Here is a 14,866-nt window from a genome sequence, read left to right as displayed (position 1 = left end):
ATCCGATCTTAAATTGCCTGATTTGGGGAAACAATGCACTAGTGACAGGGTCAGGTGGGTGGAGGTAGCAGGGACAGGGGAGGGCCGTGCTGTGATGGAGGGAAGTATAGTCTGCGGGGCCCCTCAGACCAGGAGCAATCAGAGGCCAAAGAGCTCCCTCCCATTCCAGCAGTCAGACCCCAGCTGCCTCAGTAGACCCATTTTAGCTTGGAGAAACTGAGGCCCCCCAAAGGGGCAGGGACTTACCTAAAATCCTCATAATGGCTGGGCTTAATTCCACCATCTTTCCTTGTCACTCCCACCAGCTGAAAATTCACACATGCTGTAAACATTCGTCATCCTTATCGTAAAAATGTTCTAATAACCACATGAAAAGAAATCTCACCCAGCGCCCTCACACAACTCAACCTTTCATTCTGGAAGGAGGGAGTTTGCAAGTCCCCAGAGAGATGCGGAAACACATTCTCATCACACGAAGGGGAGTGTGCAGATGGGCATCGTGCTGGCTCTGATCAGTATTTGTCAGGGCGGCTGTGAGAACGTGGAGTCCAGAAAGAGAGCCTCTGATTCCAGGCTCCAGTGCCTCCTCTGTGGCCCTAGGCAAGTTTCTGAGCCCTTCTAAGGGAAAATGGGAACACTCGAGTGCCAGCTTCTCCATTCTTACACTCTAGATGGGCTTTACTCCCCTCTTGAACATCCTTCCAGTCCATTTCCAGCCACTTGCATGTGTGCAGGCAGTCTCCGGTCCAGCCGTGTCAACATAGTCATGAAACGGTCCCAGGAAGCACTTGCAGGTTCAGAGTCTGGCCATCTGAAAGTGAAGCAGGGGCTCGTACATGCACCCTGAGAGTACCCCTCTTCTCCCTTCTGGAAGCTTCCATGGACTCTCCCTAGCTCCTGCCTCTTACTAAGGCAACCTTTGTTCACAGGCAGAAGTGACGTCGTTTTCCAGAGCTATCATAACTCGGTACCAAGATTGTTGCGTGAGCAACAGAAATGCGTTGTCTCAAGATCTGGAGGCTGAAAGTTCAGGATTAGGATGTCAGCAGAGTTGGTTCCTTCCTTCCCAGGCTGAGAGGGAGCGTCTGTTCCAGGCCTCTCTGCTAGCTTCTGGTGTTTTGCTGGCATCCTTTGCCATTCCTTGGCTTGTGGGAGCTCCAGTCCAATCTCTGCCTTTATCTTAACACAGCATTCTTCCTATGTGCCCACACCTGTGTCCACATTTCCCCTTTTCATGAGGACATCTGTCCTGTTGTCTAGAGCCCACCCTATTGACTTCACTTTACCTTGATTGCCTCTGTGAAGACCCTATCTCCAAGTAAGGCCACGTTCTTAGGCACTGAGGTTAGGACTCTAACATATCTTTTTTGTAAGACTCAATTCAACCCATAGCGGTATCGGTGTCTCTGTGTGTCTGTGGCTCAGGAATGGAATTTCTGGCTCACGTCTATGGAAATGTTTTCTAAAGTGGTTGTCGCGTGTTCGCTTCAGCAGCACATATAATAAAGTGGTTGTCCCGACTTTGCTCCCCCCAGCAGTGTACAGGGTCCTGCTCACCTCCATTCCTAACACTCAGCATCACCCCCGCGTCTTAATCGTAGACAATCCAATGCATATTAAGACAGTATCTCCCTGTGGCCTTACTTTGCATTTGCCTAATGATGGTGAGGCTGGGTACTTTCTATTAGTTTATGACTCTTGGGTGTTTCCTCTTCCATGACACGCTTGTTCTGGCTGTTTGCCCATTTTTCTGTTGCTTGCCTTTTCTTTATTAATTTATACACAAGCTTCTTTTTGGAGGAGGGTTTCTATTAGGAAAGGTGAGTAGAGGGAAGAGGGAGGGGAAGTTAGGGCAATTTTCTGGCCTTAAATTTGGAGGACTGATCTACACAGTTACTCTTTAGGAGGAGAGACAGAAAACCACTTCATGTCCTCCAACTCTTCCTGGGATCTGTGAGGCCAGGCACAATTCAGAATCTACAATGTTTGGATTTCAGAAAGGGAACATGGTACCCTTTTGTATATTTTGTAATGTCATGACCAGGGCCTGGTCAGCCCCTGGAATCAAACACATTAATATTTCTGCAGCAAAATGTATGATTTTCCACGTGGAGTAAGCAAGGACTATGAATGCCTTGCATCAGTTCAGGTCGGGTGTTGCCACCAACAGAGTTATGAAAATGCTTTCAGTTTGGGAGTCTCTGGGGCTTTCGAAGGGCAGGAAAGAATAGTGCATGCAAACACCCTAAGTCAGGCCTGTGGTGCCTCCTTTCTCTGCTGATCTCTTGATTGCTTTAGGAAGGTGAAATCACCACCACATTTATGTGGAGAAAGATCACGGAAGCTCAGAGAGGTTAAGAAATCCAGATCCTGGTATGAAGAGGAAGAGGTAGGATTTGAATCCACGTTGGTCTGACTCTAAATCTCACACACTTCCGACTTTACCGTGCTGCCCCCCAGCACTATGGGGGTGGCTTCTTGGCTTCTCTACTCCCCAGGACTCTGGAGTTTGGAAACAGAGTCACAAGCCAGAGGAATGGATCAGGAGGGTGGAGTGCAGGTGGGAATGAGTAGGTGGGAGGTCACTTGGCTGAGCCAGACCCTCAGCCCAAAGCAATGGGTGCTGGTGACCAGAGCCTGGGGCTCTCACCTCAAACCTCTGCAAGACTTTCCAAATGTCAATCATACTTTGGTACTGACCGAACATTCAGCCAGGCCTCTACTTACCCCGGATTCAAGCCTAAAGCCTGGGCACCATGAGGAGAAGCACTGACCAGAGACCTTAGTCATCACGGGGGCAGAGGCTGAGAAAATAACAAGTCTTCCCAGTATTTAAATCAGGGCTCAAGCACCTATGCAGAGAACGATGGGGAATGATGGGGGAAGCCTGGCCATAATGCCAGGCCACCAGCAGGGAGAATGGGTGGATGTATGGAGAGTGGTGGCTTGCTGCTGCCCTTGGTAATCTCTCCTCCTGGCCCACTTGCTTCTGGAAAGATGCAGGTTAGATGTCCCAGGTTCTTGGTCTAAGGCTCAGACAGCTCTTTCTCTCTATCACTTTTTCATCCGTGAGAACTCCTACTCGTCCTCTAAGACACCTTCCAATTGTCACCTGCTCTTTGGACTCAGAATTATTCCCTCCCACCTCTACTTTTCCCAGAATACTTTGCCCTGACCCCTGGGATAATGATTACGCCCAACTATAATAAGCCGTGAGTCCATCTCTGTCCACCACAGCATGGGCCCTGTGACGAAGCCTGGCTGAGAGTGAGAAATGAATGAATGCACCTCTTTGACTAAGGGAATGCGGAAGGATTTTGGGGCCACCTCACAAGCACCTTGCATGTGACTTGTGGAGGGGAACATGGGGCACTCTGAAGCCTGGCAGCTAAGAATGTGTGGGCTTGGCCTTGGACCTAAAAATCATAGTCTGCCCCCACCTCCACCCCGGAGATATTCTGGTCCCAGCCTGAAGTCAGCTGCTTGGGAAAGGCCTTGGTTCCTTCTCAGAGGGAGGCTGATGTCTTACAACAGCTCTGGGTGCCTGACGTCAGGGGGCCCTTGTCTTAAGGGGGCATTAGGCCACCTCAGGAAGCTGTTGGCTCCACCCCTAGGAGTTGGGGGGATTTTTATCCTGTGCCCACACTCGAGCTTCACTCGCCCAGAAACTGCTGCTCCAGCAGCTCTCAGACTCTCGAACCAGAGTCCCTCCTAAGAGCCAGTGGGTGGGGACAGGCCGCCTGGAAAACCCAGCGTGTCCCACCAAGGTTTCGGCTTCCACTGAAACCCAGAAACCCAGCCTTGCTTCCTGCACAGGGGGCCAAGCTCTGGGGGATTTTATTCTTGAATTTCACTCTACCTTAGCCTCTGGGCCTTTGCTCGTGCTGTGGTCCCTACCCAGAATGCCCTTGTACCTCCTCTCACTGAGGCTGCCTGAGGTAGTGGAAAGGGTGAACATGGAGAGCAAACTTGGATTTGGATTTTGGGTCTGTCAAGTCTAAGCTTTATGACCTTGAGCTGGTAACTTCATTTCCATGAGCCTCTTTGTCAGGAAAATGGTTTCATGGTAATACCCTCTTCCCTGGGTTGTCACCAGGATTCTGTACAACAATGTAGATAAAACACTCCATAAAAGGAAATCCTCAGTAATTGTGGGTCCGCTCCCTCTGCCCCAGTGAAACCCTCCTTGACCATCAAAGCCTGGCCCAAAGATTCCCTCTGCTGCAGTGACTTCCTGGACTCTCTCCTCTGGGTTCCTTAAGGATATCCTTCATGCCTCCAGAGAGAAAGGAGTTGAGTGCGCTCTTGACACCTAGGCCTCCTGGCTGGGCTCTGGGTCGCAGACCAACCTGGGGCTCCCTCACCTCCACCTTCCCACAGCAGAGCCCACAGAGGGCCTGGCCATGGTGTGATTCTGGAAATGTTGGTGGAGGCGAGGTGAGTGATAGGGATTTCTGTGAAAGAATAATGGTAACTAGGATCTGTTGAGCATTTACTGCATATCCTGAGGTATTTATCAAGTGGCAATTCAGGCAACCCGGGAAACCCTCTGCCTGGGTTCAAAGTCCTGCTTTGCCTCTTCTCATCCCTGTCATTCCGGAAAGTTCCTTAACCTCTTAAGGTATTTTTTTTTTAATTTTTATTTATTTATGATAGTCACAGAGAGAGAGAGAGAGAGAGGCAGAGACACAGGCAGAGGGAGAAGCAGGCTCCATGCACCGGGAGCCCGATGTGGGATTCGATCCCGGGTCTCCAGGATCGCGCCCTGGGCCAAAGGCAGGCGCCAAACCGCTGCGCCACCCAGGGATCCCTCCTTAACCTCTTAGACCCTAAATTTCCCCATCTATAAAACGGGGACAGTAAGAATACCTTTGTCTGAGCATCATGAAGGGGATGAAAGAATTGACAACTATTAAAAACCCCTGTAAGCTCACAAGAATCATTCGCAAACAGAATTGATAAGACTCAAGCAACTTATAAAGGTTTTTTCAAACCCAGGCAAGTTTGATTCAAGCACCCCACCCAAGACCTGCTGAATCAGCGTTCTAGAGAAGGGACCTGACATCCATCTCCTGCTCTCAGGGGTCTGAATTCTATAGGGGATCAAGCAGATGGGGCCCGTGAAAGACTTGCTGCGCTCTCCTGGAAACCCACCCTTCCTGTTATTTCTTGGGATTTATATTGAGCTGCTCATGATTCTCTGTGCTCAGTGGTGTCTCATCTTACTGCCTGGCACCTGAAAAGAAGGTATAGTCTGGCATGGGAACCTGAGTAAGTCTCGGGGTCAGGACCACAGGAGCCTTTGCTTTTGGAGGAACTTCTGTTACCGGGGCAACCGCAGGCCACATCTCACCTCCAGGACCATTGGGTGCCATCTTGAAGAGCCAGGGAAGGGGGCAGGAAAATGTGAGTGTGGGGCAGCGCTGCTGAGGTTCATAAGAAAGATGGGGAAGAAGGAGGAAGGAAGGTGGTCTTTGGAGAATTGGAGTCGTTGCTTTACAGAGGAGAAGGCTGAAGGGCCCTCACAGTCATCTTGATGCCCTCCTCTATCCATTCAGAGGAATGGACAAGAGGAAGTGGACCAAAGCCTCAGGATGCAGGATAGTAATGACTGTGCCATATGCCATGTCTTATGCATGTCGCACGTGTTCTTCACACAGTCCTCAAGGCAACGCACTATGGCCCAGATATCGTGTACAGTGTCAGCTTGAAACTGAAGTCTGGCAGGGTTCCGTGGCCCTCAAGGTCACACAGCCGGGGGTCAGCAGAGAGGGTTTGGGTCACTATTCTGTCTGTCTCCAAAGTCTGCATTCTGAATTATGAAAAAAAAAAGGATTTCCTGAGAGACGCATTGGTGCCTGGGAAAGGCCATGGACCTTCCCGCTCCCAGATCTTCCCAGCCACACTCATCTCAGGCACCTGCTCCGGTCACGGCACGTGGTGATAGGTCAGTGGGTGTTAATGGAATTGGATGCAGGCCAGTTACAGACTCATTTCTCAGCTCTCAGTATAATGTCACTCATACACCTTTGTTTTCTTGAGTAAGAGAGAGAACAGGGAAGTTCCAGAAATATAACAGACCCCAAAGCCAGTTATGTTATATTATTCTTTTTAAGATTATTATTTATTCATGAGAGACACAGAGAGAGGCAGAGACACAGGCAGAGGGAGGAGCAGACTCCATGCAGGGAGCCCGATGTGGGACTTGATCCCGGGAACCCGGGATCATGCCCTGGGCTGCGGCGCTCAACCGCTGAGCCACCCGGGTGCCCCTATGTTGTATTCTTCTTATGGTGGAGCTTCCCTTTCTGTGGAGTTTATGAGTTGCTGTTGTCCTTGACCTCCCCTTGGACTTGATGGTGGAGGGGATAGAGCCCCCCTGCACGTGCAAGAAGGATGCCATGCAGGCAAACATCCTCTGTCATGTGACAGGGTGACACAAGAAAGGTAAAAAGGCTGGATTTCTCTGACTTCTAACCCTGCTTCCCTCCCAAAGGCTCTACCTCCTAATCCCATCACACTGGGGAGGATTGGCGGAGGGGCGGGGAGAGTATAGCGTGTACATTGAGTCTCTTTTGTGTCCCTAAGTTTTTCCTAAGTAGTAGAGAGCAAAAACAAACAAAAACTCCTGGCAATTAAAGTAAACTCAGGCCAAAACACCAAGTCACTGACTTGAGGTTCCAAGGGAAGAGAGGTCACCCTAACCTTCTTGGGATTGGTGATTCCCAGCAGGTACAACCTGGTCTGCTCCCACAGCCACCCGACACCAGTCCCCTCTGTAAGCAAGGGCCATCTATCCAACCAAGGCCCCAAGCCAGCCTCAGTCTCTGACAAAGCTCAGTCTAACTGGGTGTCACAGCCCCTCCGTATCCCTTCAAAGACAGAACACCGCGAGCTGCCCTGAATCAAGTTATGTGTTACTTGTGTGAGCCAGCACCATGCTTCTTTCCAATTTTAATGGAATTCTAGGTTGTCCTGTTCTTCTTTCTGGTTGTTCTATGGATTGTTCCCCCTTAACAACCTCAGAGGAATTTCTGGAAAGAAAAACATTTACATAGTCACGGCCCTCTCCCTGTCAGGGCTCTGTTGGTGGTTGATTCCCTTCGAATCATCCCTTTCTCCTCAGAATTGAAACAGAGGCTTCAGATGGTGCTGGAGCCAGTCTGGTGGGCAAGGGGCAGGGGCAGCTCGTGGCTAAGCTGCTGGTCTTGTCTCCTCCGTGTGATGAGGGCAGTGGGACAGGTGCCATCCCGGGGACCCTTGCCCGAGGAAGGGTGGTCTCCCTCATTGCCGCTCATCCTAGGCATCAGGGCTCCTTTTGGAAACTAGTCCTTGGGGCTTGAGTGCTGAGCTGTATCGCCTTTCGGGGGTGGGCTATCATCTCTACATTAGGCTTGCTGAGCACCGTAGAGTTGGAAGGACTTTGGAAGACCCCCTGCCTTGTCCGAGCTCCCTGACCCCCACCCTCAGCGTGGTCACTGAAGCAGAGAACAGGACGCTGGACTCCAACCTGTGGAGTAGAGTGGTTAAGAGTCTAGCCTCTGGAGCCTGATAGCCTGGGTTCAAACCCCAGCTCCGCTTTTTTCTAATCTTGGGCAAACTACTAAAATGGCCTTGTGCCTCATTTTGTGGGCTTGCTGTGAGAATTAATTTAAATTAAATTAATTCATCTAAAGTATTAGGAAATTAATTAAAGTATTAGGAAAAGGCCTGGTGTGTAAAAAAGTACCAAATATATGTCAGCTGTATCACTGAGCTGTGCCAGGAGGTTTGTGATGGGTACTTGGCATGTCTTGGGGCCTTCTCTTTCCTTTCCCATCAGAGCAATGGCAAGAATCACAATGTCTTTCCCTTTCCTCCATGCATTTTGAACACAGAATGCTTCAGATGGGTAACTTTCTGTCGGTGTGGGTCGGAAATAGAACACTCGGTGCCCATCTGGCTGTCCCCCAGATATCCATCTGCAAACTGGGAATGGTAGTGCCACTTGCCTACCCGGTGAAACTTGGGGCTGGGGGACCAGCGGATGCTCTGGACAGCTCCTTGATCCAGTCCTGACCCCTTGAAATATCCTGAGTGAGCGCCTCAGGAAGAAGGCCAGTGGGCTTTCGTGCAACCTTTGTCCTCCTTGTTCAGGACACAAAAGGCTGGTCTACATAAATAAGATTCACGGTGGTCTCCAGCAGCACAGTCCAAGGGAGAGGGGCATACCCGCCCCTGCCTTGGCAGTGTCCTAGAGCAGCAGCAGGGCTACAGGACCAGTGTCCTGGGAGTCTGACTCGCTGTGGACTTTGGGGTATGCTTCCCACCCCCCCCGCTACCCAAGGCCTCAGATTTTGCATCAGTTCAATGAGATTGTAGGTCTGGGTGGTAATAATAATCACATCCGGGTGGTCTCAACGGTTTACAAAACACTTGCTCACAAAAAGCCTTCTGAGAGAAGCACGATGAACTCCGGCTTGCGGCAGGGAGACTAAGGCTTATGTGTCTAAATGACTCCTTCCTGGGTCATGAGGGCAGGGCTGGGCCTCCTGCCCTAGCCTGTGGGTGCAAGGCCCATGTTCTCCCTGACACCATGCAAATATGATGAGAGCTGCGTTTGTCATTTAAAATTTTCCAGAAGCCACATTTTTTAAAGTAAAAACAGATGAAGTTAACATAATGAAATATTTACTTAACCCAGATGTCCAAAATATCATTTCAACATGCTGTCAATATAGAAAGCTATTCAATGAGCTATTTTACATTCTTTGTGCTTTTTTTTTTTTTCTTACCAAGTCTTCAAAATATGGTGTGTGCTTGGTACCTAAAGCCCACCTCCATCGAGACATTAATTTTCATCAGCAGGACTTAGTCTATTTAGATTTCATAAAATTCACTATGGAAAAGGTAGATTCGCAGGTCTAAGTTGCTCTTTTTTTTTTTTAAGTTTTCCAATGACTGGATCAAAAATCATTTTTTAAATTAAATTTAAATGAATCGAACTGAGTAAAATGAAAATTTCAATGGACAGTGCAGCACTACACAATTCTCCATTTTGGACAAAATGATCTCTAACGTTTCTAGGTTTCTGCTCCTCAGCTGCATTTATACATAAGAACCCTTTGCATATGAACCCACCACTGAAATGAGGGACTGAGAGTACAGGACAGAATTCCCATCTACACCAACTGGATGTTGAAAGTTGTACAATGTAGTGGTTTAAGAGTGGCCTTTAGAGCCAGACTGCCCCGATTCTAATCTTGCCTCTACCACTGACCAGCGGGGGTGGCTGTGGGTAACTTCCTTAACCTCTCAGTGCTGCAGTTTTCTCCACAATGACACAGGGATGCTGATAGTAGCCACCTCATTGGGGAGTCGTGAGGATTCAAGTAGCTGCTACATGTGAATAAAGCACAATGATAGCAGTTGTCTCCGGGGCATACAGTGAGTGTTCAATAGATGCTACCTTTCATTATATATTTTATCTGATTATAATGGAAAAATGGAAGAACTAGAAGAGTCCAGAAAGCTATCAAGCTGTTGTCTTGCAGGTGAGAAAACAGGTTCAGGGAGTATAAAAGACCCATCCACGGTCACAGAGAGCTGATGACAATCAGCCGGGACCTGCTTCCTTCATGCTCAGTCCAGCGATCCCTCCAGGTGCTGACGGTTACAGCAGAGGAAGCCCCTGGACCCACTGAGCACAGGAACTGCTCATTCCGCCCCCAGGACCTAGTGTGGCTCTGGCTGTCATGGCCACATGACCTGCCAGGTCCTCTCCCAAGGTTCTGGGGAGAAGAATGAGCAGACATCCTGGGAGCTAGCCAAGTGTTCCCCCAGAAAGAAAAGGCCTGTTTGCTTCTTTGGAGACCTTGAGTTTTTATTTTGTTGTAAAAGATTTTAAAAATTCAGAGCAACACAAAGAGAGAGAAGATAACAAAACTCACTGCATGGGTATATTTCTTGCTAGTGTTTTTATTTTTCCTACGGCTTTTTTTCCCCTGTAGTAGAGATCGAATTTCATTTATTTATATCCTTTTAACATCCCTTCTGGGTGAGGCACTGTGCCAGGTGCCAGGGATACAGGAGTGAACAAAATAGAAATACTCCCTGTCCCCATGACCCTGAGAATCCAGTGGGACTGATGGGAATCAACAGCTCATTTCCAAAACCACTGTGATTGGATGTGGCTGGGGCCACAGGGGAAATAGGTCCCAGGGTTCAAGGAGAGGACAGAATAGGGGACCAACCTCAGGTTCCCCCTGGGTCCTGGAAGATCCTCAGAAGCGTGAAACCAGGCTGGGCAGGGGCAGCAGAGGCTGGAGGGGAGAGTGTAGCCGTATTTATAACTTTCGCCACATCATTAAAAATACTTTGTGAATGTTTTTTGCATCTATTTTTAGTGTTGATTTTCCTAACCGACCTCACAATTTTGGTATCCAGCTCAGGGGGATTTCTAATGTCCTTACTATTAGAAACAACATTGGGGAAGACTGTCTCCCACGCAGCGGCTCTAAGTCCTGGCTGCATGCAGGGTCTCAGGGGTCATCTCATTTCATATTCATGGTGAGTGGCAACAGTGGGGAGCAGAGGGTCCTACTGTTCCAGTTCCACAGAGCAAGTGCCTGAGGCTAGGCAAAGTTAAATGATCTGCCTGAGTCACCCAGTTAGAAGGCTTCCCGGCTGGAGAAAGAAATCTAGAACTTTCCTTTTTCTTTTTTTTTTTTTTTAAGATTTAATTTATTTATTCATGAGACACACAGAGAGAGAGAGGAGAGAGAGGCAGAGTGAGAAGCAGGCTCCATGCAGGGAGCCCGATGGGGAACTCGATCCGGAAGGCAGACGCTCCACCACTGACCCATCCAGGCGTCCCGAAATCTAGAACTTTCCGGTTCTGGATTATCTCTGTGTAGTAGTCCAGATTATTTCATGACAGGTTCCCAGAAGTGAAAATACTGGATCAGAAGGGCTTTGTTTGTTGTTGTTGCTGTTATTAAGGTTGTTGACATATGAGCTCACAACACTTCACACTGATATTAAAAAAAAGAAAAACCCCACAATATGCTTTGTGGCAGGTGTTGCATGCCACACACCGCATGCTGGTCCTCTCTGTGGGGCTCACCCTGTCCAACCCCAGCCCTGCAGCATGTCTCACCCATCAGCCACTCAGCAATCACTATGTACCTATGCTCTCCTTGACACATCGGTTGGAGCCTGGGGCAGCAGATGGTTCCCCCACGCCTGTATGGGTGCCCAGGGCAATGTTCTGGTGAGCTCCTGAAGGGACCAACAGCTTCCCTGCCTGGCTTGCTCTGATATTGGGCCGGCCAGCGAGGCCCTCAGCCTCTCCTTCAGTGGATATGTCTCCTCCCTTTCCACGTCCCCCAGTTCTTCAGCCTCCGGGAATCCCATGGGTCTGGGTGACACAAGAGGACATGTGTCCCATTTTCTCAGGCTCCAGGCAAGGTGACTCTTCATTTTTCCTCTCCTCAATCACCTTTATTTCATGTCCCTTTGGCATCTTGCCCAGGGTACCCTGTACAAGGTCCTGTCCGGTCCTGCTTGGGGCTGGCCCTGAAAACCTGCCTTCCCTCTGGGCTGGGGGGAAGCTTCTTCTTCTCCCACTAGGACATCCTCCATCCCCTATCCCTTGCAGAATGGCGGGGGCACAATTCAAGATGATTTTCCGGGGCACGCAGGATAACTGAACTTAGTAAATGAACTTAGTATCGAATAACACTGAGCCGCGTGGTAAGAAAAATATTGAGGGGAGCCCGGGTGATTCAGTCAATTAAGCATCTCGGGTCATGACCCAGGCAGGGTTCTGAGATTGAGCCCCATGTCCAGCTCCCTGCTTATCGCAGAGCCTGCTTCTCTCTCTCTCTCTCAAGTCAATAAATAAAATCTTTAAAAATATTTAATTGGTTTATCTTCAATGTTCTGTCATTCTTTCTAATCCTAATTAAGGAGACAGTCTATTTGATGATAATGTGTCTTTTTTTAAAAGATTTTATTTATTCATGAGAGACAGAAAGAGAAGCAGAGACCCAGCCTTGCCCTCCAGGGTTTCCCAGTCTTCAGAAAGCCTGTGTGCTTTTACACGGGAGACAGTGGTGTCCCAGGCCCAGAGAGATACACACAACCAAGCTCTGGCCCTCTGCACAGACACATGGTCACACGTGCACACACACACACACACACACACACACCAAGACACTCACTCCCAGATGGTCATGACCGCACACTCACCCCTCACACACACAAGCACACACACAGATGCAATCGCACTGCAGCCAGCATCCCAGTCTCCCCCGCGCCCAGCACACGCATCCAAAATGGCTCTGGAGCACTGGGGCCGTTGCTGTGGGAACCAGGATCCTGCCATCCTAATTTGTGGACCTTTGAATTCTTGTTCTGAATATTACATTAGCCATGGAGTCTGTGCTCGGAATTCTGACTCACTCCCCCTCCAGGGGGTCAGGCTGGGCAGCCAACCAGGGACTTGGTGAGGAAGGCGATTCTAGGCCTGATTACTTTCAATCTAAGGGATGGGGGGGTCCAGATGGACGCTTGTCGGAGAACTGAGTCTGCAGGCCAGGTGTGTGTGCGTGTGTTCACATCTGGGTGCCACAGTCCGAAGAATCTGCTCAGGTGAGGCTAAGAATCTATAGCAGCCATACATCAGTCTGTAACCCCTCTACCAGCAACAAGCGCGGGCTGAAATCTTCATGGTTTAACCCACTAAAGGTTCTCTTCTGGTTTTGGTGTTGTGTGGTTTTGTTTTTTTGCAGGGAGCACCTAGATCCGAACTGGAATACAGGTTCACTTCTCATACGAAATTCTGGTGGAGGCAGCATCCCCCTCCATCTCAAGGTTGCATCAGAGCCTCAAATCCTAACACAACAGAGAAAAAAAAGAGATGGCACATGCTCACTGCCTCTTACCTACATGGGCCCATCAGTGAGCACATGGCCTTCTTCCTAGACAGCAATGGCCCAGCCTAAGTCCCAGAGATCCCAAATGCAGAGGAGCTCCTTGGGAGCACAACAGTCTCTGCCACAGCCCTCCCTTTGTGCCTCCACAAGCTGCAATCTCCCTGCCCTGCATGGAGCACATTCCTGGGAGACTGTTCAAATCCAGGTTCTGTTTCTTGCAGAGCTGGGGTGGCCTCGGGCCATGGATCAGTCAGGGACCCGACAGGAAATGGGTGGCACTATCACAATAGGAGAGCTTGAAGGGATTTATTCATAAAAAGACCATTTAAAAAGGATAAAGTAAGCAAGAACTGCAAGCAGCTGAGCTGTTGCCACGCTGGGCCCAAGGAGGCAAAAGCAGGGAGTGAACAGTAAGACCAGGAAGGAGGGAGTCCAGGAGAGGGGCCCAGAGCCTTCAGGTGGGGGATCTCACAGAGGAGGAGCCAGAGGAATATGCACACCTACTCCTCCCTCCCTCCCATCTCTGCTGGAGCTCCCATTGGCTGAGCCAAACAGGAGCCAAAGGGCCCAGGAAGAGGCTGCTTTGGAGGCTCTGGAGGAACGAAGGGGCAACCACTTGGGCAACCATCAGGAGGTGGATTTCTATTCTCTGGGCCTGGCTTTCTAATTTGTAAAAAGCAAACACTAATATCTACCTCACTTCGTGGTTGAAGGAAGATGGAATAATACTGGGAATGATGTTTGCTGGCATATGTTCGGCCCTTGGCAAACATTAGTTTCTCAGCATCTGAAAGCGCTTGCAGTCTGATAGTCCCTCTCCAATGCACCAATCCCCCCAAAGTCTGGTATGGATTTCCTGAAACAGATTTTCCAAACCAAAATGTTTTCCCTAACAATAACTCCAATTTTTGAGCTTCTTCCGTAGTCAAGTATTTTACAGATGTTGACTCCCTCCAGCCCCACACTACTCCCCTCAGTGCTATGGCCAGGAAATTGGGACTCCTGTCTAGAGAGGTTAGTAACCCACCCATGGCCACCCAGCCAGTACATAGATCTGGCCCCAAAGCCCACAGTTGTTCCTCCCTGCTCTGCTCTGATTTCTGAGCACATTTATACAATTCAAAGATGAAGTGGAAGAAGTTGCAGCAACAGAGCTTGAGAATTTCTCTACCCTGAATGGAGGCAACAATGCCCATGGCCCAGGACCATGGCATTTCAAAGTCCTCATGTAGCCACAGCTCCAGAAAATGTCCCTGTCCTTCAAGGTAACCTCTGTGCCCTTTCCCCCTAAGCTCACTCACCCACCACAGCTGCTACTGGTTGATTCCAGGTCACCTGACTCCAGCCCCATCTGATCAGCCCAACACCAGCAGTGCCAAGAGCCAGACCTTGGAGCCGGGTGAGTTGAGACTCCTTCTGGGGGCCCACAGCCAGGTTTCTGAGACCAGGCAGGTGTTGTCTCGGGTGATGGGGAAGGGAAACGGACTTTTAGGCAGTGTCTCTACCTTCAGATAACACTTCTTCCTGGCTCAATGCCCAAAGTGCCACTGCTACATTCACTATGGTCTTAGAACTACCGTCTTTGAAAGGCCACAGATCGAATGTCACATACTCGTGGACAAAATGTTCAATGTGCATTTCTAGGGGATCTGTTGAGAACAAGCTGAAGAATGCTTGGTGAGGATGGTGTGGTTCCATCAAGTGGGTCTTTGATTAGCTCAAAAGATGTTTATTAAGCACTTACTCTGTACCAAGGTGTATGCCACCCTGGGGGGTGCAATCCTGGTCAAAAATGGACAGGTGACTCCCCAAGGAGGGTGTCTGGGGAAAGGAGAACCACCATCCCAAGTAGCTTGTCTTCAACCGCATCACGAATCCCATATGCATCCTCCAGGGCTTCAAGGTCATGACAGCTGCCTCCCCAGCAGTACCCTCAGAACAGCCTCAGA

General features: G+C 49.5%; 1 protein-coding gene across 5 annotated transcripts in view; it reads left to right on the top strand.

Moving 5' to 3' along the window:
• Positions 1–14,866, top strand: part of CD6 (CD6 molecule) — a 40,086-nt gene that overhangs the window by 12,664 nt on the left and 12,556 nt on the right. For all 5 annotated transcript variants that reach the window (XM_049096542.1, XM_049096541.1, XM_049096543.1 and 2 more), the window contains exon 2: positions 14,248–14,316. In XM_049096542.1, coding sequence (XP_048952499.1) covers positions 14,248–14,316 — 69 coding nt within the window. The remainder of the gene's footprint in view (positions 1–14,247; positions 14,317–14,866) is intronic.

The sequence above is a fragment of the Canis lupus genome, chromosome 18 (genome assembly GCF_003254725.2).
Source record: "Canis lupus dingo isolate Sandy chromosome 18, ASM325472v2, whole genome shotgun sequence".
In the NCBI taxonomy this organism is placed as follows: Eukaryota; Metazoa; Chordata; class Mammalia; order Carnivora; family Canidae; genus Canis; species Canis lupus.
Note: the sequence above shows the minus strand (reverse complement) of the source record. Positions and strands in the feature narration are given on the sequence as shown.